Source organism: Crinia signifera, chromosome 4 (genome assembly GCF_055691185.1).
Source record: "Crinia signifera chromosome 4, ASM5569118v1, whole genome shotgun sequence".
NCBI classification, from domain to species: domain Eukaryota; kingdom Metazoa; phylum Chordata; class Amphibia; order Anura; family Myobatrachidae; genus Crinia; species Crinia signifera.
The window spans coordinates 203966761-203988180 of record NC_139220.1 but is presented as its reverse complement, the minus strand read 5'-3'; the positions used below and the strand labels follow the sequence as shown (position 1 = coordinate 203988180).

Sequence of the window (21420 nt, the reverse complement as noted above, 5' to 3'; positions counted from 1 at the left end):
TTATATTCTCAACTCCACGCCGACGTGGATAGTAGGGGTATGAAAAGGTCAGAGGACGCGCACCGCCGCCCCTCGCGGGCTCGCTGCGCTCGCTACGCTTTGGGTTGGCGTCAATTGTGGGGTGACGCTCACAATGGGGTTAGTTAACTTTTTAACCATGACGGGGCCATATACAATGTGAAATGGGTCATATTGGCCCATTTCACATTGTTTGCTATGTAAAATGGACTTAATCAAGTCCATCTCATCTTGTGCCATTATAATGGCACAAGACCGACGCGATGCTCCCGATTTCAATGTTAAAAAATATTTTAACATTGAAGCCTATGGCAAAATCACGTCGGTCGTGTCGCGGGCCATGTTAATGCCCGCGACAGACGCGATGCTCCCGATTTTGCCTTTGCCGGCAAAATAGACCTGATTTCAAAGGAAATCGGGTCCATCGCGTCCATCGTGTACCTTAACTTTAAGGTACACGATGGACAAGATTGTGGCCGTTCTAGGAAACAAGTACCAAAATATTCCCTTTTCATTTCTACAGGGTCAAATAGAATTTGTAATTAATGATGTTTTAAAAGGTAAACACAACTTTGGCACTTATTAATGACACAGTCAAAATACTACTTTCTGGTGCATACAGCATAATTATATTATTATATTCTGCATGAATACGGTAATGCAACTTTCACATCTACCACCAAGTGACATTTGTACACTAATCTGGGGCGTAAGTTACAACTCCTGAGCTTTTTATGTACCTTCCACTGATAGCAGCCGGATGTTACCCCTGTTGATGCCAGGCCATAGCCTTTGCCACCGCTCCCATGAGTTAGAATTTGTCCATTTTCCACGAGGCAGCACTGAGCTTTTTCTGGATCAAAGGACACTTCTTGTATGGGTAAGTCTTCCTCTTCCTCCTCCAGCTCACCCTGTTTCTATTGGGTTAGAGAAAATGATAATGGTGACATACTTCTATAAGTTCAGTGGTTGATTAACAACAAGTGAAATTAATGCTTGAAGTCAGCCAGCCACAAAACCTGCTTAATTCACTAGTCCCAGTTTAAAGGAATAGTACGATAACCCTACAGAAGGTGGTCCTGTACCATGTATTTAAGCCAGCCTCTTAATGAAACTACCTCTAATTTATTCACTGAAGTGCGGAATAACTGTACACAGAACAAATGTGCCTTCTGGGTAGATAGGCATTATATTTGCACCTGTGTAGCAGTGAAAGTCTTTATGTATTATACAGGTATGAAGATTCAATCTTATTGCTGTATTATAGAATTTTGGAACACAAAGGTGTTAAGGTATACAGTGATTTATATCTCCCATCATTGATTACCTGTAGCTTTGTTTCCTGCTCCTTCTCCTTCACTTGATGAGAATGTTTAGCCTGAGCTATGGGAGTTTCCCACATACAGTCTGAGAGGAGAGAGAAGAGTCGCTCTACCACCTGCGGGATTAGAAATGGAAAGGTAATCTTTCACAGTTTCATTTGTGTCTTGCATTTTCGCCAATATGTCATCAATGCATGGAATATGACCAACTATATTTCAGTACTCTACATACAAAACTTTGAATGCATTATACAGAAAAACGCTATATCTGCTTTGTACTTAATATTTACTTATAATGCCAGTATATTCCATTGCATTGATCAATGAGATTTAAGGCATTCATGTAAGTAATTGATGCTACTTAAAGCAATAATATACATACATACAAACATACATACATGCGCATGCACACAATAGGTAAACAAAAGCAATTCAACTCAAGAGGAGGTCAAGCAAGGTGATCACAATGACCTCTATATAGGTCCAGACTGGGCCACCAGGAAATGGGGAACATACTCTGTGTGCCCCACTGCCTGAGGGATCCTCTTCCCTTATGCATCAAGTTCCATACTGTTCATTCCAATAATAATATTGACATTCAATTAGTGGCCGACATTGGTCTCTGCTTCTTAATTAGGGACTAATGAGGTATCAAGAGGGCAAGTGAGAGATAGGATTTCCATCGTTACATAAATTATGGGGGAAAAAAATAAATAAAGAATGAAAATGAATAGTGCCACATAAAGTATAAAAAAGTTAAATAAATAAATAAAAACTCATACCGGCCAAAACAGAGGAGCTGCAGAAGTTATACACACACACACACACACACACACACACACACACACACACACACACACACTGAAGTGAATGTTCCACGTTCCTGTGAAGGAATCTGGTAGTGGAAGCATTTACAATCAGTGTGTTTCCGGTGGCCAAGTAGCACCAGAATAAGAAGTCAAAATAGAATGTTACTAAATGCAAGTAGAACTGCAAGAGAAAGCGGATGCAGTCACAATCAATGATGATTGTGTTAATTAAACATTGTTGGTGAACATTTGCACTGTACTTAAATTGGAACAGGGCAAAGATTACATAGATTTATCAGTATAATGTATAGTCTGTTGTACATGCTAACAATATATGTATTCAGAAACTACACAATTAAAATAATTTTCTAAGTTTTGCATTGACTGTTCCTTCCGCTACTTCAGTTACTGTAAATTGCACACAGGGATACAAGAATAGCAATTGCCCCTACAACCTGAATGGTATCATACCTGTGCCATTTGGTCATCATCCACACTGGCCTCGCATGCAGGCAGAACAGCTTCCAGAACATGCAGGGCAAGAAGCCGGGTTCTAAGATTTCCTACAAGTGGGACACCTGCACAAAGACAAAAACAGTTAACGTATGCTATAGAAACGTACATCCACACTAACTGCATAACAGCTCCTGTGGACATTCAGTAATGAATGCCACAGTTTGCCATCAACTGATTCCCCACAAAACACTAGAAAGTTTAAAGGAGAGCCTATGGTATACCTGAGCTGCATTTCTGAGAAGCTATGTTCAATAAGACCTCTGTCCATTTGGGAGATGCCATCTTTGATTGGATAGCTTTGGAAGACACCACCCTGCGAAGGAAGACCAAAAAGTCGCCAAGATGAAGCTCGGCTGTCCGTTGCTTCCTTAGTGTAGCTGAAAGAAAAGAAGGTTATATAACAAAGAGCTCAACTTTTACCAATGACGGTTTAAACAAAATCATGAAAATACTTGTAGGTAGTCATTTTATGGATGTGTAAGCAGGAAAATACATTATGATGTATGAAGCCTTACATGTATTTAACCACCAAACTTAAATTTATGCATCAACTCTTTAAAGGAAACATCAGATGTTAAATATGTTTCATAAAGAATATAAAACTCCCTGAAATCTGCCACTAGATCATTAGCATATGTAGCTGGAGTGACATAAACCATCACTTGCTAAACCAAACATAAAAGGCTGAATTATCCTAGAACTAGATGTGATTGACTTAGCAACACTTCAGTGCACTGAAAATGTAGTTTATAATATGTGTATATGTGTAGTGTTCATTCTAGCACCCGCCATATTTGATAACCCATGCAGTTCCTGTTCCCTGCTTGGGGTGTCGCTGTCTGCTGTAGCGCTTCTAGCAGAGTGTGGTCTGTACATCAGCACTGATATGCAAACCAGACCGGCGCTAGAAGCACCACAGCAGACAGCGAGACCCCAGGCAGGGAAGAGGAACTGCATGGGTTATCAAATATGGCGGGTGCTAGAATGAACACTATATGTGTATATAATTAATCTCACATGTAAGTATATACAGATATAACCATGATCAGCTTTGCAGCAACCGGCAATCGCTCCATTCTTCCTAAGGCTGTGCACACATACACACACATGCAACCTATTCATTGGCACAGTTTTTGTGCCAGCTTTGCTATCTCATCTATATCTGTATATGTGCAAGTCATTTTAGAAAAATACACATACTGTAGGTTGCTAATAGGCTACTCAAATCTATTGTATTTCTACAGTCTGAATACACCATACATGTACCACTTTCTGAAAAAGTGTGTTTCTGAATATTATCTGCATTAACCATACCTCTGAAGTCCTTTCTTTCACTTTCTCCCACGGACTCGGCCTTCTTGTCTTCCTCTTCTTCAAAGGATGGCATTACTCCAGCCTGCGACAGGAGGTTCCTCAGTTGGCTGCACAGTAGGTCAAGCAGGGACTGCACCACTTTAGGACTCAGCTTATCTGCATATGTCCTGCAGTGCAAAATTAAACAAACATACTAAGTTTTAAACAAAACCCATTCCATAATTTAATCATAATGTTATTATAATTATTTAAATATATAATATAAAAAAAATGCGTTGGTCAATACTCACCCAGTAGTAATTGCCAGGATCTGAAGTAGTCTGGTGCTGGCTACTTTGAGAGCCGTGCTCAGCTGTGAGACTCCCGACTTAGGCAGTAACTGGAGAGGTTGTCCTAACATAGTCTCCGTGCCACATAGCTGTGAGAGGACACTAAGCAGGCCAGTGGAAATTGCTAGAGAAACATCTACTGGCTGGTACCGCACACTCAGGGCAAAGACTGTGACCAAGAGCAGACGCTGCTGGGCTTCTGAAAAAGACACAGGACTTGTTGTACTTGTTGGGAACTGGGACAACGGGTCTACAGCAAAAAGGTCGACATGCAAAAAGGTCGACATGGGTGTTTGACCTTTTATACCCGAATGTCGACACAGTCGACATGGCAACCTAGACACTGTCGACCTAATGCTTGTGTCGATATTTTTGAATGTCGACCTTTTTGCATGCTGACTTCTTTGCATGCCGGGAAATGAATTCTGAAGGATTATAGAAAAGCTTAGGGCCAGCCAATCAGCTCCTACCTGACATGTTCCAGGTTATGTTTGAAAAATGAAAGATAGGAGCTGATTGGTGGCTTATAACTCTCCATTTTATCACTTTTGAAGCTTAGTGCAGCTCGCCCTTAATGTGAAAACATGTAAGTAAATTAACAAAATGCTGTATGTATAGTGGGTTTATGCATAGAAGTAATATCTAAAGAAGGCAAAAGTTAAGACCATAGAAAAGTGAAAGATTAATACTACAGTATACAGTATGTGCTATTTATTGTTGAATAAAGCGGTACATAGCTTCCCAAAATAAAAGTGTTAATTCATTGCTGGTGCTCTAACAGATTCACAGAAGATTGAAGTAACCATATTTTCTGTTACACTACTGGGGTCACTGTCAATTTTCCAAGGTTGCCTATCTGCAGGGTATGCGCTCCAGGTGTGGATCCCAGAGTGCTAGGGACTTGCTTAATAGTGGTGGCCTGGACGATGGTGCCCATATCTTTGGCCAAATTTATGCTAATATATTGTAATTTTGAGTAGTAATGATTACAAAGTGCACCTGCATCTTTTTTTGTGAGGATGCTCCTGCAGTCACCTTATGTCTAAAATTATTACAGTTAGCCTAGAACACATTCAATTTGTAAAATGCTGAAAAAGTATTCACCGAAGACCAAAGGGTTGCCAGCAGAACTGCTTAGCCCGTAGCATCATAGTACAGTTTAGGGATATCCAAGCTCGAGTCCAGTTAACCCTCTGAGGCCCTTATGTATTATGTAGCTTCCCTTCTGGATTTATAACTTGGTAGGACTGCTATGCTATTACTGATGCCTGTCCTTGTGTTTCCCTCCTATGTCCCTATAGATTGTAAGCTTGCAGCAGGGCCCTCCTACCTCCAAGTCTGTCTGTTGTTACCCAGTTTGTTTTATCACTGCCTACCAGTGTGAAGCGCAACGGAATCTTCTGCGCTATATAAGAAACTGGAAATAAATAAATAAATGGTAAAATCAAAATTGACTAAAGGTAAACTCAATCCCGAATAACAACTGTCGACCCTTTCTGTTAATCTGCCTCTTCAATGCTTTCGGCATTGAATAGGTGCCCGCCGCTATTTTCCCTGTCGGAAATAGTGGCAGGGATTGAATAACCCCCCCCCCCCTAAGTCACTTGTAGTCAAGCATGAACTGTAATGGCTTGGCCAACTGTTTACATCTATAGTGTCTTCTAAAAGGAGTGAAAATCTGTAATCTAGACCCTGGTCTTTTCTCTTTGCTAGTGCCACAAAAATAGGACAAAATCCAAATCCATGTACTTTTAGCAGATATTAATAGGAATTAACTCATTCTGCCAATCAGCTAGTTAAAAATCATATCCAGCTTAAAGCTAAAAAGTCACCCACTAAATAAATGGAATATTTCAGAGTCTTTTTTTAAAGGTGTCCACACCGCCAAAACCTCGAAACAAAAGCATCTGGCAAGGCGAAACTACGAAAGCTGAAATTCGGACTCTGTTTTGACAAATAGGCAGATGCCTCCTAGATTGCTACAGATTTGTCCTTCTACACCTTGCCTCAATACGCCAGAGGGTGTGAGATGCCAGACAAGACTGAGTTGCTCTGAGATGTATAGCGTAGCATCTCCTTCTTTACATTTTGACTCTTATTTGCACCGCAGATGCAGTGAAATTCAATGTACTAGAGATGCTGCAGCTAAGCAGATTTATTGGTTTAAAAAATAAAAAAATAATTTAGAAAGTAGCACATGATTCACAGTAGCACTTTATGCAAAAAATAACTGCATCCGATGCATCGTAGGACTTTGTATACATATTCAGACTAAAATGTGCACACACACACACACACACACACACACACACAGCATTGCATAGCACATAGTGTTCCCTCTAATGTTCTTTTGTAGGGTGCATCGGCTGGTTGTTTATCACTCTCCATTTTATCACTTTTGAAGCTTAGAATCTGGCCTTTAGACTGAAAAAGATGCTTTGGTGCAGCCGAAAAGCACACACTTCTGCACCTGGAGTGAAGAGCAGCTGTTTGGTGCAATTGAAGCCATAATCTCTCCGTAAATCCAACCTTTGGCATCTCGGACTCATAGTTTTTTTATTAGCTCATCTGACCATTCTTCCACAGACAAAACCAAAATGGCCTTAGTTATAATACCCTTTTCACGCCACACAAATAACCCGGGACCAACAAATCTTCAGACGAAAGTAATATAGAAACTGCTCTTTTCTTAAAAAGTGTACTTTAACTTAAAGTGTATGGACAGGTTTCTGACTTTTCAATGAAGCCCCACCAGTCCTAGACCTGAAACGAATGCATCTATCAGTTGGAAAAAAGGAGAATACAGGCTGGTACAAAGCAATAATGTGGGAAAAATAAAGTGACCAAAGCACAGCGACAAATAATAGCAACTGTATTCATATAGTGCGCTCTCAAATAGGACTCAAGGTGCAAAGGAACAAGTAAACAGAACATAGAATTATCATTACACCACCTAAGGATTTCTGTGACTGTTAGTCACAAAAATAAGATACACAGGTTGAGTATCCCTTATCCAGATATCCGTTACCCAAATTATTCCAAAACCCATAGTTTCCAGTTTTCTCTCTCTATATCGTTTAGTTTTACATAAAACTGAACGATATCGCTTATTTAGAGGAAGTAAAGAAAACAAAATCACCACTAGGGTGAATAGGATCCCTCAAGATACTTTTTGTCTTTGAGAGAAGCCGATTCTCAAATACGTGTTGTATACTTGGTAAGGCAACCCCGGTTATTTTGCTTGCCAGGGATACTACTCTCTGAAGGGAGTTGCGGTCAGCAGCAGAGCAGGAGTCAAACCTCGCCACAACACCGTAGGTAAGAACATTCTCGGCGACACTAGTGTAGAAATTCACCAAGGTTCTCCTACACATACCAGCTGGTGGGCCTTTTTTGTAACAATGTTTATATGGGTACTCCACAGAAGGTCTTTAGACATGTTTATATCCACAAATTTGAAACAATCAACCATCTCCACTTGTTGACCATTTAAAACCAGGGGGCAGTATGAGTCTTTGAGGGATTTCCTAAAATCTACAATAATTTCTTTGGTCTTGTTCACATTTAAGACCAAACAATTGTCCCTACTCCAGGACTCCATCCTGGATACTTCCAGCCTGTAGTCAGACCCATTATCATTGACAATAAGACCCACTATAGCAATATCATCTGCAAATTTGACAATTTGAACAGATTTAGATATTTCATTGAAATATAAAAAAATATTCTGAAATACGGAATAATCCGTTATCCAAAATGCTTCTGGCCCCAAGCATTTTGGACAAGAGATACTCAACCTGTACATAAACCCACACTCACGCAGAGCAAGGTGTTCCCTGGTCTATCATATTTCAACTGCCCTAAACTTGAGTGTTTTCAGAAACAAAGGCTTCTCGAACATTAGGATAAAATCTTTAAATAGCATGTACAAACTCCCTGAGATTATAGTAGTTTAGACAGCTCTGGGGATCATAGGGAGCATCTGACATACAGTAAATACAGCTTTGCAAAGTATGAATCTTGAATAAGGAGACTTTTCTACTCACCAACATGGTGTTTATTAGTCTGCAGAGCTCGGTCTAGGGTGGCAGACATCTGCTGGTATATTTTGTGCACAGCTTTCTGAATCTCAGTTTGAATGCTCCGCTTTGACGCACGTATTCCATCCTATTTGAAAATCAAATAAATGTAACTGTACAGATCCCAATTTGCATACTAGTATAAGTTTACAGTGAAAGTACAATGGCAATGCTGTTGGTCGCCGCTGGGCTCCAGTTTCCAAAGGGGCATCCTGACCCAGGTTTCCGACCTGATTCTAATCGCATCACTCCCCCCGCGAGCCATGTTTGGCATCGAAGCATGTGCAAACGCCAGGTGCGAGCAGACACTCCCGTTCGCATCCACCAGTGCGGGCGGGGGGCAGCGGCAGGTGCACACGCCCATGGAAATTCAGCAGTGACACCGCTGCCAGGGGTGGGCAGCTCGAATTATTTGGTCCGCGCACTGAATGGATGTTTATGTTTATTAAGGTGGGGTGGGGGGGGGGGGGGTGAACGAGTGGCGGGCAACGTTAAAACCACACGCAGCACTGCAAAATCTGCAGCACTGCACGTGGACTGGAATAAGGTCCCTGGTCCATTGCCTCCAGTGCACTCAGGACCAATCCAATAACTACACAGGTCTGCATGCAGCTGCCCAGAAACAGCGGCAGTAATAGCAGTAAAGAGAGGGATGAAACCGCTGGCCAGGAAACACCTCCCTGTACCAGCCATCTGTCCTTCAGACTGGCTCTCCCTAACCTTCCCCCAGGAATATTGGCACTTAGAAACCATCTGTGCGCATGTCTTAAGATCTGCTTAATAAATTTGCAAACGCGCAGCTCCGTGACTCTAGCTCCCTATGTCACTGTGTGTCTGATGCTGTGGCGGCAACGACCATGGTGCAGATCCTGGTGTCCAGGTCAGTGTGAAACATGTTCTGTCAACCTCATCCAGGGATGAGTACTTGCAGACTGTCACAATCTATAACCCCTCCTCACACACATACCTGGTATACAGATGTGGCCATTTACCTCTAGCCTCAATTTGCATTGAGCAGCCCTTTTAATCACGCCACGCTTTAGCGCTACACGTCTTTCTGTGACTTTTTCCGTTATTTGCAAAACATAGAAAAATGTCATACACAGAAACACACAGCTTCTGCTTATTAAAAGATGCGACATGTCTATATTCAGTGTGTGTGACTAATGTTCCATTTCTTATACAGATACTGCGGCAGTCACACACTGAATATAGACATGTCTCATACCATTTCAATGAGTAGACGTTTATGCGTCCTATTTGCTCCATTTTGAAAATTAAAGAAGGGAAAATGTTGCAAAAAAACGCTAGGGAGTCTCACGTAGCTCACAAGTTATTTATAATACAAATTGGATCACATGAGGATAGGTATGTGTATATCTATATGTACAGTATGTGTATATACCTACTGTTACAGTATTGCTACCCCCACTACTGCTATTTCCACTCATGTCCCCTCTAAAAAATCCTTCTGAGTGCAAGTTGCACATGTGTCCAATAAACCTCTGCTCTACACATTTCTAGAGAAGGTAGTGTGTGTCTTCCCAGCTGTTAAGGAATAGTAAGTTCCCCAAGTTTGTTTAATAAGATGCTGTGGGCAGTTTATGCCTGCATCACTTGGTATGGCAATACATCCCTGACACAGCACCTTTATGACTGGCAACAGTCTCAAACTTACTTTCAGGGACATCTGCTTTAACTGGCAAATATAGGTCACCTATGGGTCAGTGTAGGGTAGCAGGAAGACATGTGGCACTTTGTGCCCCAGCTGAGCAGAGCACTTCAGCCGGTCATTCTTAGTAAGCTGAAGCTTAATAAGATGGCCAAGGAGCTTTCACCGATGGTTGTGATGATGACCGATGCTGCAACTTTGAACGTAGGAAGTGGATCTTTGATGCTGGTAGGTTGTCTTTTTCCTATAAACACCTCCAGCAGCATCAGCATATTAGGTGAATATTATTGCACATACGCTTCCCTGTTAACCAAACATAAATGTGTATGGGGGTCTTGGTAGTAAATTGCACATGTGGGGGGCACCAAAAACAATCTTGCCTCTAGGCTCCTAGCATGAACCTGATCGCCCCTACAAGTGAAGTAACTTTTTGTTGATGGTATAAAAGGTCAGTAAATGTTCGAAGGAATAAGTATCTAGTGTACATATATGTAAATAGGGGTTAAAGACCAGAATATATTTAGAACATGTACTGGAAACCTGAATTATTGTAGCCAAATATTGTACATGTAAGAAATAGATATCTATAAAGTCATATTTAGTCATTTAAATGGGATTAATGTCTAAAAAGGTCGGTCATCTGAAATATGGTAGATAAATAGGTAAAACATACATAGTGTAGGTAAGTTTTACAGATTGAAGTGGGAAAAGGGGCTGCAAAGGCACTGTACAATGAATTCCTTATCACACTGACATTTTAAATTGTTATTCCTAAAAACATTCAGTCCACTTTTTTGGACTATATAAATAAAATACTACAAAATATTGAACATTTTTTTCTACTTGATGTTAAGGCACCTTTATCGCTAGTTAACTTTCACAATAGAGCCCCAAATTCTCTAGCTTTACCTGGTAATGATGCAAATGGACACTTTCTCCTTTGGTGCCCGAATGGCCCACAGTACCCAATCCAAAACATCCGGCAAGAAACTGCAGCCTAACAGAGGTGAGCAGAGAGGAGGACTGGAAGGTGGAAGATGTCTGCCAGCTGCTCAGAGTTTGAGCATTTCCCTTCTCCTCCATTCCAGAAAGCAGCACAAGTATCTGGTGTAAGGCTTCCAAGCGCAACTATGAGAAGCACGAGAGACACATCAGGTTCTTTCTTTATGAATAAAGCTTAATAGTAGATGTTTGCAAAGTTGTTGTAATAATAAAACAATGGGCACTGCCAGTATTAAAATGTATCCATTAAAATCCTAAAATGTGTTTGTTTGGTTTAAATTTTGAGGAGTCGCACTCATTGTCACTTTATAAATGATGTGTTCTGCCTCTCCACCCTAGCCAAGGTGATTGTTGTGCAAAATTGGTTTGCATCAGCTCTTTCTGATCCCTCTAAATGGTGGATTTTGGTATATGACGTGCTTAAACATGAAAAATATATGTTTAAAACTTGCAACGCAATGTCTAAGCTTTACGAGAAATGGGGTGGATTAGTCTAGACCAGTGATTTTCAACCTTTTTACCTTGCGGCACACTAAATAAGATTTTAAAATTGCCAAGGCACACCATGGGATCCCTACAGGGCATAACACATTGGCCCCCACAGAAAAAAAAAAAAAACCTATTGCCCCCCATATAAAAAACAATCACACTGGTCCCCACAGGTAACACAATTAAAATACATTGGACCTTTAAATGAAAAGAAGAGACCAGTAAATAACACTTAAAACTGGTGGTAGCTGTAAACTAGTTTTGGCATCTCTAGATCTGGAGGCACACTTGAGAACAGCTCAAGGCACACTAGTGTACCACGGCACAGTGGTTGAAAAACACTGGTCTAGACTAAACAAGGAGTTGGATCCTTGACTTTGCCATTATTATAGCTTTATTTTTATTCTTCTCATAATAGATTGTCTTTTTCTTTTCTACCAACATCACCACCTAATGGAAGTAATAGGTTGGTTATGTACCAGGATTAGGACATGTATTAATTGGAATGTATGTTTAGTAAATTTATCACTGCTTCATACATCTGCCTGAGTCTCAGAATCCGTACACAAAATGCTACAATGTAGCAGTCTCAGCTTGTTTCGAATACAAGTTCTGTTCTGTATACAGACTCCGCCACACACAATATACCAATGTATATGTGAAAAGTATTTTGGGAAGATGCTCTACATTTTTAATCTAATTTAAAGTGCTGCTGTGTAATACATCAATGAAGCTTTTAAACAGAGAAATCAATAACAGTACAATGGATGAAGTGTTCATGAGAAATACTTGTATGTGCTCATGTTCCTGTGACCTGATAAGAGCTCACCTTCTAATCCATACCCTTCAGTTTGGATTCAAAAGGAAGCTCCAGAGAGTGGAACCAGAAAGTGGTGCTAGAGAACTTGCAGACAACATCCAGCATGAACCAGCTGGTGGTAGCCATACATTCCTACAACTAGGGGCACTAAGGAGGGACAATTTACACTTGCAGTCCTTGGGGGTCAATCTAATAAGCCGTGATGATCTTGTGGGTGCAAGTCATCCCTGCAGTGCCCCAAATTTGGGCACCGATCAAATACGTGCAATGAGTGTGAGATTGAGTGCCATTGCCAGAGTTGAAATGAAGCGGTGACATATCCTTTGCAGCTAATTGGATTTACCCCACAGAGTGGCTGGTTTGGCAATGCAGCACCAGTGATGGAAAATTACTGAGCAGAGTATGCCCATTTGGTCACAGTATATTTCGGCAATAAGTCACTGAAGTACCCAGCTACACACCAGTCTGACACAGGTGATTTTTTTTTATAAATCCCCTTGCAGAAATACTAATATGGAGTACCTCTGCTTATTGTGACAATCCACCCCATGATGGATTTATATCTGTACCCAGAAATTAGTTTTTATATTTATTATGCACCAGCTTTGAAGCATAACTTTATGGAACTGGATATTTGATAAAGAAAAGTGTCACACATGATGCAGAAATACTTCTAGAATTAACACCACTGAGAATTGTAGGGACTAAAATACAGTACCTCAGCACGTAGTTGCTGCTGTTCCATTGCAATGATACAGGCCTGCGGAGAGCTGGACATGCCTTCTTCTGGCTCCTTAAACCCTGGAGAGCTGCCTACATCTCCACTTACGAAGCTTAGAACATTCTCAATCAATGTATACACACCAAGAGCTTTGCCATGTTCTGCATCGGTTTCAAAGCCACAAGATAAGCCACACAACCAATCCCGATTGTGCTTCAGACGGGCCCAAGAATCAATGGTGGGGGGCTCAGATGGGGAAACTGCAGGAAAAAAAGGAGATTGCATTACGGAGGCCTAAGGATTTAGCAAATACATGGTTTCAATGAAGTGCAATATCCAGGCTTTTAAGTATAATGACATTGAGCAACCTACTTTAAGCACCCTAAGGACGTCGCCAGATCTAATACATTTAGCGGATGAGAATGGTAAATTAAGGCATGAACAATTCGGTTAAAACATTCAAGGAATGATAACATAAAATCTTAGCCAGCCTGTGACATCAGATACAAGTACATTCTCATCATCCTTACACCAGACAGCAATCTCGCTACCTTCTGGAAATAATGTTAACTTATTGTTCAGCTCTATAGCACCAATGCTCCTCCCCCTTCATGTGCTTATGTAGTGGATGACAAAATGGAAGCCTCATTTTGCAAGCCAAAGCACAGTGAGCTCATTCAATGAATATAATAAACTTTATAATGAAAGGCAGTAGCTGGCTAGAAGGAAGCAAGTAGACGAAAAGAAAAAAGAAGAACATGCCGTTAAGTACTTGCTTGGCGATCTTCTTTTTCCTGGGGCTTAACAAACCGAGGGTGGACAAGTGGACTAACACTCGGATATCAGCAGAAAAAAAACAAAAAGGTTTTTTTTTATATAAAGGAGACACAGAGAGGAAAGGGGAAGGAAGTGCCGCTTACTACAGATAGATGTATGAAGCAGTAATAAGGGAGAAGTGATAAAGTGCCTGGTACTTTATCACCGGCCAATCACATTCTAACTGTCCCTTATTAAACACAGCCTGTAACTTAACAGTCAGGAGCTGATTGGCTGGTGATAAAGTACCAGGCACTTTATCACTTCTCCTCCCTTATCACTGCTTCATACATCTAACACACAGTTTCTTACGCAGCTATAGAAATGTGGGTACTTGTGTATTAGTACGGCGCCCATTATGTAGTTAGCGTAGCGTCCCTGTCAGAATCAGCGTAGTGTTCACCTGTCCAGCGTAGTCTGTCAAAAGTAGCGTAGTGTTCCCGTGGCCGCTTAGCGTCCCTGTCAGAAGTAGCGTAGTGTTCCCGCGGCCAGCATAGTCAGCATCCCTGTCAGATTCAGCGTAGTGTGACTGTATTATTTCTGATGCTCGTATAAGCTCGTTGTTAATTAGGAATGGCTGCAGAACCTCTCGTGATGTTTAACCTGCCGCAGACGAAGGAGTCGGTGGCATTTTTTCAACAGCACCATTTGCTGCCACTGACACAAACCTGTCTTACTGGCCACCCAATGCGCTTGCGTATGAAGGAGTTAATGTGGCGCTGCCACATTAAAACCTGCCGAAAAAAGTTTAATCTCCGTAAGGCACATCGGTTTCCGGGAAGCTCACAAGCATATCTTTTTGTGAGCGACAACTAAAGTTGTCCAACAAAACCACTGTGCTGTATAATAACCTTATGCTGGCGGCCTGCACTGTGGATTTGATGTCGCAGCCCCAAAGCCGGATTGGCGGTCCAGGAACAATAGTTGAGGTGGACGAAAGTCTCTTTGTACAGAGAGAAAGTCATGTTGGACGCCTGCTGCCTCAACAGTGGTTGTTTGGAGGCATTTCCAGAGACACCGGTGAGTGTTTTGTAACGCCTGTGGACAGAAGTGATGCCAGCACCCTGATGTCCGCCATCAACAAACATATAGAACCGGAGACAACTATATACTCTGATTGCTGGCGTGCATATAACACTCAACAGCTGGAGCAGGCAGGGTACCACCATGCACAGGTAAACCACCGCTATAATTTTGTTGATCCGGAGACTGGGGTTCTTACCCAAAACATTGAATTCCTTTGGGGATCTTGTAAGTGGTGTAACAAAAGGGGCACTGCGCGCCAAAATCTGGACTCCTATTTTCAGGAATTTATTTGGCGAAAAACTGTCGGCGCAGAAAACGCTTTCCATATGCTCTAACTCTGCATCTGTGTCTGCTTTGTCAGCCTTTGGGAGCAGACAACTGCATCAACTTCAGCTGTAGTTTCCGTGAATGCAGTAACTGAAGAATAACTTTTTTTATTATTTTCTTTGATTATTGTACTCCAATTACCAGTTAACGCATGACCTCATTACTATATCAGATGTATGATATGACAGGTGTGAATGTGTTCCTGAAAGACTCCGTTTCCGCATCCCCCCAACCTGTTTATACCCCCACATGGAGTTGATTTTATAAAGTGTGGAGAGCGCAGCGAGCCCAAAGCATGGCGAGTTTCTAAAATCAACTCCACACCGACGTGGATAGTGGGGGTATGAACAGGTGGGGGGGGGATGCGTAACGCGTCTGCTCGCCATGCTTCGGGCTGGCGTGGATAGTGAGAGTTTGAAAAGGAGGCATTTGCCAGTATGTAACATGGAGCACTGGCAAATGCCTCCTTTATTGTGCATAAGCCGGCATACCCCCTTTGTGCACGAGACGCACATGCTACCAAACCCCCTAACCCCATCTCCCTGAAGCGGACACGGGCAGGGTTCCCATACCCTGCAGCAATAATTACTGAGACACAGGAGTGTCTGAGACGCGCCTGCGTCTCAGACAGATGGAGCGCCTCTCCGCCGGCGCCCGCATGATCCCCTCTCCGCCGGAGTCTGCTAGCGCAGGGGATCTGGCAGTTACCGGCACTGTGTGAGAGGCGCTCACTAGGCTTGCCATGGACGCCGGGGACAGAGTCAGGCTGCCGTGGTGTCACTACGCTAACTACGCAAGGCAGCTGTTGGGCTGCAGCAGAGTCACTATGCTAACTACACTAGGCAGCAGTTGCGCTACGCTGACAGCGTACCTTAGCCTACGCTGAAAATGTAGCATAGCCGGGCACCATGCTATTACACAAGTACCGAAATGTGCATCCATATCTTTCTGACCCACCACTGCCGACAATGTCTTACAGTAGGAAAGAAAGCTTTCCCTTATACACAATCTGTGTGTCCTTTCCGAACAAAAGGCCACTAATTCTAAAAATTTTATATTGTATATATTAATTTCAACATGTCACTATGTGTGTAAAATAACTTAAACAGTATACAATAGAGCAAAAAAAAATTGTACCACTTCAAGGTATTGACTAGTCAAAAATGCTTGAGCTAATTATCATAATATATTCATATATTAATTACAGCCATGACACATGGATATGAAAACTGTAAAAAATGAATCCCATGTGGGAGAAGGTACCAACAAGAGGAGGTAACTGAACTTACACACAAATATTTTTATACTGATAAATACCTCTTTTTCTGTGGGATGCAAGGTCAGAGTCTGTGTTCTGTCTTCCACTCTGAAAGAAAATGTCAAAATCATTATATTTTGCTATCTATATCTTGATCTCCTAACTAAAAGGTAATATTGCAGTGAGGATGAGGATATAGCACTGATGCCCAAAACAAACAAATACTATAGGTGTTCTCAGAATCCCCCAAACATCATCTTTTCTATACCTGAGCAAAAACAAAAGCACTGATACCCGATATACCAAACAGAACAGAAAGCGCACAAAAGCTCTATATCATGGATGAAATCCCTAAACAGGAAAAATTACCCAGGACAAACTACACAAGATACCACTGAAGAAGTTTCTGACTAAATACTGTCCATTCCGTTAAGGATGCCGCAGACCAGATTGTTGAATAATGACCTGACATATGGTAATTAAACCCATTATCCAAAGGCCACATAGAGATTCTGTTGTCAATTAATCTAAAACTCCAAAATCTGGGCAAACTCCAAAAGCTGAGAATGCAGATAGGCCACATTCTCTCCTTGATCACCAGATCATCGCTGCAAAGGACAAAAATCATACCGATTTTATCTTAAAAGAGCAGGCATCGGTGCTACCGCCAAGCAGAAAATCATTGGACATAAACACTCTGAAGAGAGATTGATGCCCCCCATCTGATTGGAAAGTACAAGGTCCCTAACATCCATGGACCGTTTCAACTTATTGAAACTGGGTTGGAAGGATCTGTGCTAAAGCCCCGTTCACACGGGGAGATATATTGCTCAGCAATATATTGATGAGCAATATATTACTCTGTCTCCTGTTCATCAGCGACCAGAGATAATATTTCCTAGCCTGTCCGTGTAACATTATGGGAGCGCTGCTGGCATTTTTAACGGATAATTTGAGGATCTCTCAAAGCAACGTTGGAACTCAAGGGCGTAACACAAAGGGTGAGATTCTAACTATTACAATGAAAATATTAAGAATATGAAATATGACAGTTCAATAGTTGTCTCAATTTGTCTACAAGCCTGCCAGACTTCAATGGTTATCAAATAGATTTCAGTATCACAAGTTTAAGGCAACAATACAAATGAACACATCTATAAACCCTAGTCTGGTAGAATGCTTGCAAAATCTATGGATTCAAAAAATAATTATATTAAAAACAGCTTCCTGTTGCTAACCCAGCTTGCCATCTTTCTTAACAAAAAGGCCTACTAAAAATGCACAAGATTAAATGCGTAATGGGTAAACTAGAACAACAATTGTAAACAAAAAGCTTTACAAAATATCCAATATCTGTTTTCACTAGATTCAAGCTGGCCATACACAGGGTGATTTGGATGCAATATGGCCAGTTTGTACTACCTTTGTATGAGGTTGCAGGGATCGCATAAAAAGTGGCCAAACTGCATGTGTTTCACAACAGGTCCAATGCGATGCTCAGTCCCTTTAGCATCGCACCGGAGCTTGAGTGTCATAGCTGCTGCACTAGCAATCTGCCGGATGGCAGAAAACCCAGGTGGGCTTGGCTGGGATCGCATTTGATATATCATATAAGGACTGCATACGATATATCACACGCGATTCTGCCGCCCGGGAGGGCGGATAGCATGCGACTGATCAAATGGGTGAAGTCGCTGAAATGTATGGAGGCCATAACGGTGAAAGCAGAACAAAATAAAAAAACAGAATCCACGTGTAGTTCACAAAGGATATAAAACAGTAAAAAAAGGGATTTATAAAGATTATTGCAAGGAGACTGGGAATCATATAATTACAGTATGATAGCTGCTACTGTTTTACTGTTCACCTACCATCTCCTATTAATGTAATAGGTGGCCAGACATTCTTTGCGAAGTACTTTAAATCAATGGACGATGTAATTCACCATATGGCTTTAAAGAAACAATAAACAGCATGATGCACTCACCAGGGCATACCCCTCCTCATCGGATTCAGGCTGAGAGAGATCAGACTCACTCCTGGATTTAATAAGTCTGTAGTTGGGATGTGAATGAACGGATCTCCTCTCTGCTGTTAGACTTTCACTTCTATTGTAGGTAGATAAAGATAAAAGAGCAGACTATGAAGAATGAGATTTAATAAACATGATGCTGAAATATACCTGCTATTAAACAGATGCAGGCATTTAAGGAATGTTAAAGTCGCTCTGTGTATTTAAATAGTTTTCTTGTGTGGTTTTGTATTTTCATAAATTTTTTCTTTGTTCTAAAAATGATTGTAGCATTAGTTCTAAATTGCTACCTTGTCATAGCCGCAGTAGCCTCATGGGTTCCGCCTGATGAAATCTGTTGCTGCCTGTCCTCTGTTGGTGTTTCAGTATGATCAATCACAGGAGTGACTCCAAGAAGGAGAAGGGCACAGCGATGGATGACCGAGTTGCATGCTGCAGTGTATAGGTCCTGACCTTCTGCAAGATGCCCACTGTCCCTTCTTCCTTGTACCAACTCCTGGGGTTGTTCCTCCACTCTAGTACCTGGGCCAGAGCCCCCGGCTGAGCCTAGACTCACTCTGTCTCGTTCCCGTCTGCGCGCCACCTCACGGGCTGATAGGAAACATTGAAATATTTCTGTAAGGTGCAACACAAGAGAGACAGGAGGGAAGCTTAGGACAGGAGAACAGTAACATCAGTGACCTGGATAGAACTACCACATGGACTATTTGTACATGAAAAACAGTACAATGTTATACTGCTTTAGTCACAATGAATTTAGGCAAGTTAGTGTCTCTCCTGTCAAGCCATCACTCACAGTAATCAATTTAAAAACTTTGTAAACATAAAGAAAGCAGATGTGCGTATGTGTTAATATAAATACAATACCAGAAGGAAGTCAATACAACAATGAAAAAAAAGGAGGGACAATGGCATTTTCTACATTTATCAATATTTATCCAAGTCAGGCTACCAAATAACCTTCTGTGTAATTAACACAGGAATAAGTTATGTATTTTAAACTATAATACCACCAACTAGAAAATATAAGGGAACTATCCCCTTACTAAAATGTTATTATATGGATAAGAGAGTATAGAACCATTGATGTGACAATCATGTAACGGTCGCCTATTGGTCTTATCGTCCAAAACTGGTGGCCCAATGTTGGCTTTCACTTGTTCAAACATTGTAAGAGTGGAAATTATCAGCTGCCAGTAGTATTATTCACTAGAATGAGCTGTGTGTGCTGGCAGCAATAAGAGCAGCGTTGTACCAGTTGCCCCCTCTGTGTGGTGGTTGGTCTGAGGCATCCCTACTTCACATGCCCTAGCTGGGCATGCAGAGGGCCACAGGACACCAAGTCTAACTTGAGGCTAAACCATCAGAAAGTAAGAATCCAGCCTACCCTACCTCGGAGGCTTCCGGGTTCCAAATATGGAACCTCTGAAATGGCACTAGGAGGTGTCTTACAAAGGGCACTGTTTCTAGTAAGGAAAGAAAATAAATGCAAAAAAAAAAAAAAATTTGCTGCATGCTATCCATGGTGCATGGGTACTTAAACTGATGGTGGCGAGATGTAGAGGGTGAGGAAACAGCACTCTGTCAATTTCCATGAAAATCAGTGTGGATGAAAGGATAAAAGGCAAATGTAAAATTGCCATGTTGTGTTGTCAGTAAAGCTGAAACTAATGAAATATCTTAAGAATGAAAATGTATAACATTAGCTGAACATTTTTCCTTGGGATACAACTGCTAGCCAGTAATAATGACTAGGTAACCACTGACGCTGTGTTAGCATTTTATACAGGATAGTAATACACTTGAAAATTAACAAATCCTTCCAGTAATCATAATCTCTTTATTTGTCATAAAATGCCCACATGTAATGAACATTAAACGAAAATCAAGTGTAAACAATACAGACAAAAACAATGGAAGAAAAGAGGTAACACTGGAGTACGGGATTGTGCACGATTCACAGCTGACACTAAGTATTTAAAATGCGGATTGCCGCCAGAAAAAAACTCTATATCGTTTAGTTTAACACAAGGCTGAACTTCGCTTGCTTGAAGGGAGTAGGGGAAAAAAAAAAAAAAATCACCACTCGGGTGAGAAGGGTCCCTCAAGATAATATTTGTCTTTGAGAGAAGCCGCTTTCCAAATATATGTTGTATGCTTGGTAAGGCAACCCCGATTATTTTGCTTGCAGTAAACTTATATAATAGATGCATTTTAAAACCATTACCATTAAAATGGAAAACTACTGTACTTAACGCTAGCAATGGTAGTGGATGTAGCAACACCAAAAATCAATTGTTAAAAATCACTTCTGAAACACTTGTAATAAAAAAAGGTAGCTTTAAGCTCATAAAGTACTGCCAGAAATGCCAACTGTATACAGTGTCTCCAGACTTACTTCCAGCGGTAAGTATCTCATGTTCACGGTCCTCCTCCTCTTCTTCCTGCTCAGGATGTCCCTCTTCTCGCTCTCTTTCAGCTTGCTCCTCTAATTCAGCTTCCTCATCTATGGTTCGGGTAAAAGAATTCTCTTGGGAGCCCAAATCAGCAGATTCCTGGTTCTCAGATACCTGGGAGATGATATCAGTTAGAAGTTATATTAAGTCAATAAAAGAAAAAAACTTTATATACTCACCATAATATCCTTTCCTCATCATCCTTCTGGAGGAAACTGCTCTCTAACGCTGGGTTAAGTGGGTTGGTCCATAGAAGTAGCACCCCCCCCCCCCCCCCCAACACACACGTAACCCCATCCAGACCCTCAGTTATTCTTAACAAACCAACTTGGTGGAAACAAACAACACAACACAGACACAATGCTGTGCCCCCAAGTGCCTATGTATACCACAGTGATGGCATTGTCTGATTGA

The 21420-nt window shown here is 41.4% G+C and overlaps 1 protein-coding gene across 10 annotated transcripts in view; it reads right to left on the bottom strand.

Annotated features, from left to right (window-relative positions):
• HERC1 (HECT and RLD domain containing E3 ubiquitin protein ligase family member 1) overlaps positions 1-21420 on the bottom strand; it is a 153059-nt gene that overhangs the window by 62046 nt on the left and 69593 nt on the right. For 9 of the 10 annotated variants that reach the window (XM_083183480.1, XM_083183483.1, XM_083183488.1 and 6 more), the window contains exons 23-35: positions 20949-21120; positions 18841-19165; positions 18506-18626; positions 16578-16626; positions 13089-13351; positions 10969-11187; positions 8355-8475; positions 4270-4507; positions 3980-4146; positions 2887-3042; positions 2621-2727; positions 1346-1456; positions 759-935 (exon numbers count right to left, since the gene is read on the bottom strand). In XM_083183480.1, coding sequence (XP_083039606.1) covers positions 759-935; positions 1346-1456; positions 2621-2727; positions 2887-3042; positions 3980-4146; positions 4270-4507; positions 8355-8475; positions 10969-11187; positions 13089-13351; positions 16578-16626; positions 18506-18626; positions 18841-19165; positions 20949-21120 — 2226 coding nt within the window. The remainder of the gene's footprint in view (positions 1-758; positions 936-1345; positions 1457-2620; positions 2728-2886; positions 3043-3979; positions 4147-4269; positions 4508-8354; positions 8476-10968; positions 11188-13088; positions 13352-16577; positions 16627-18505; positions 18627-18840; positions 19166-20948; positions 21121-21420) is intronic. The other variant, XM_083183485.1, reaches the window with a different exon arrangement.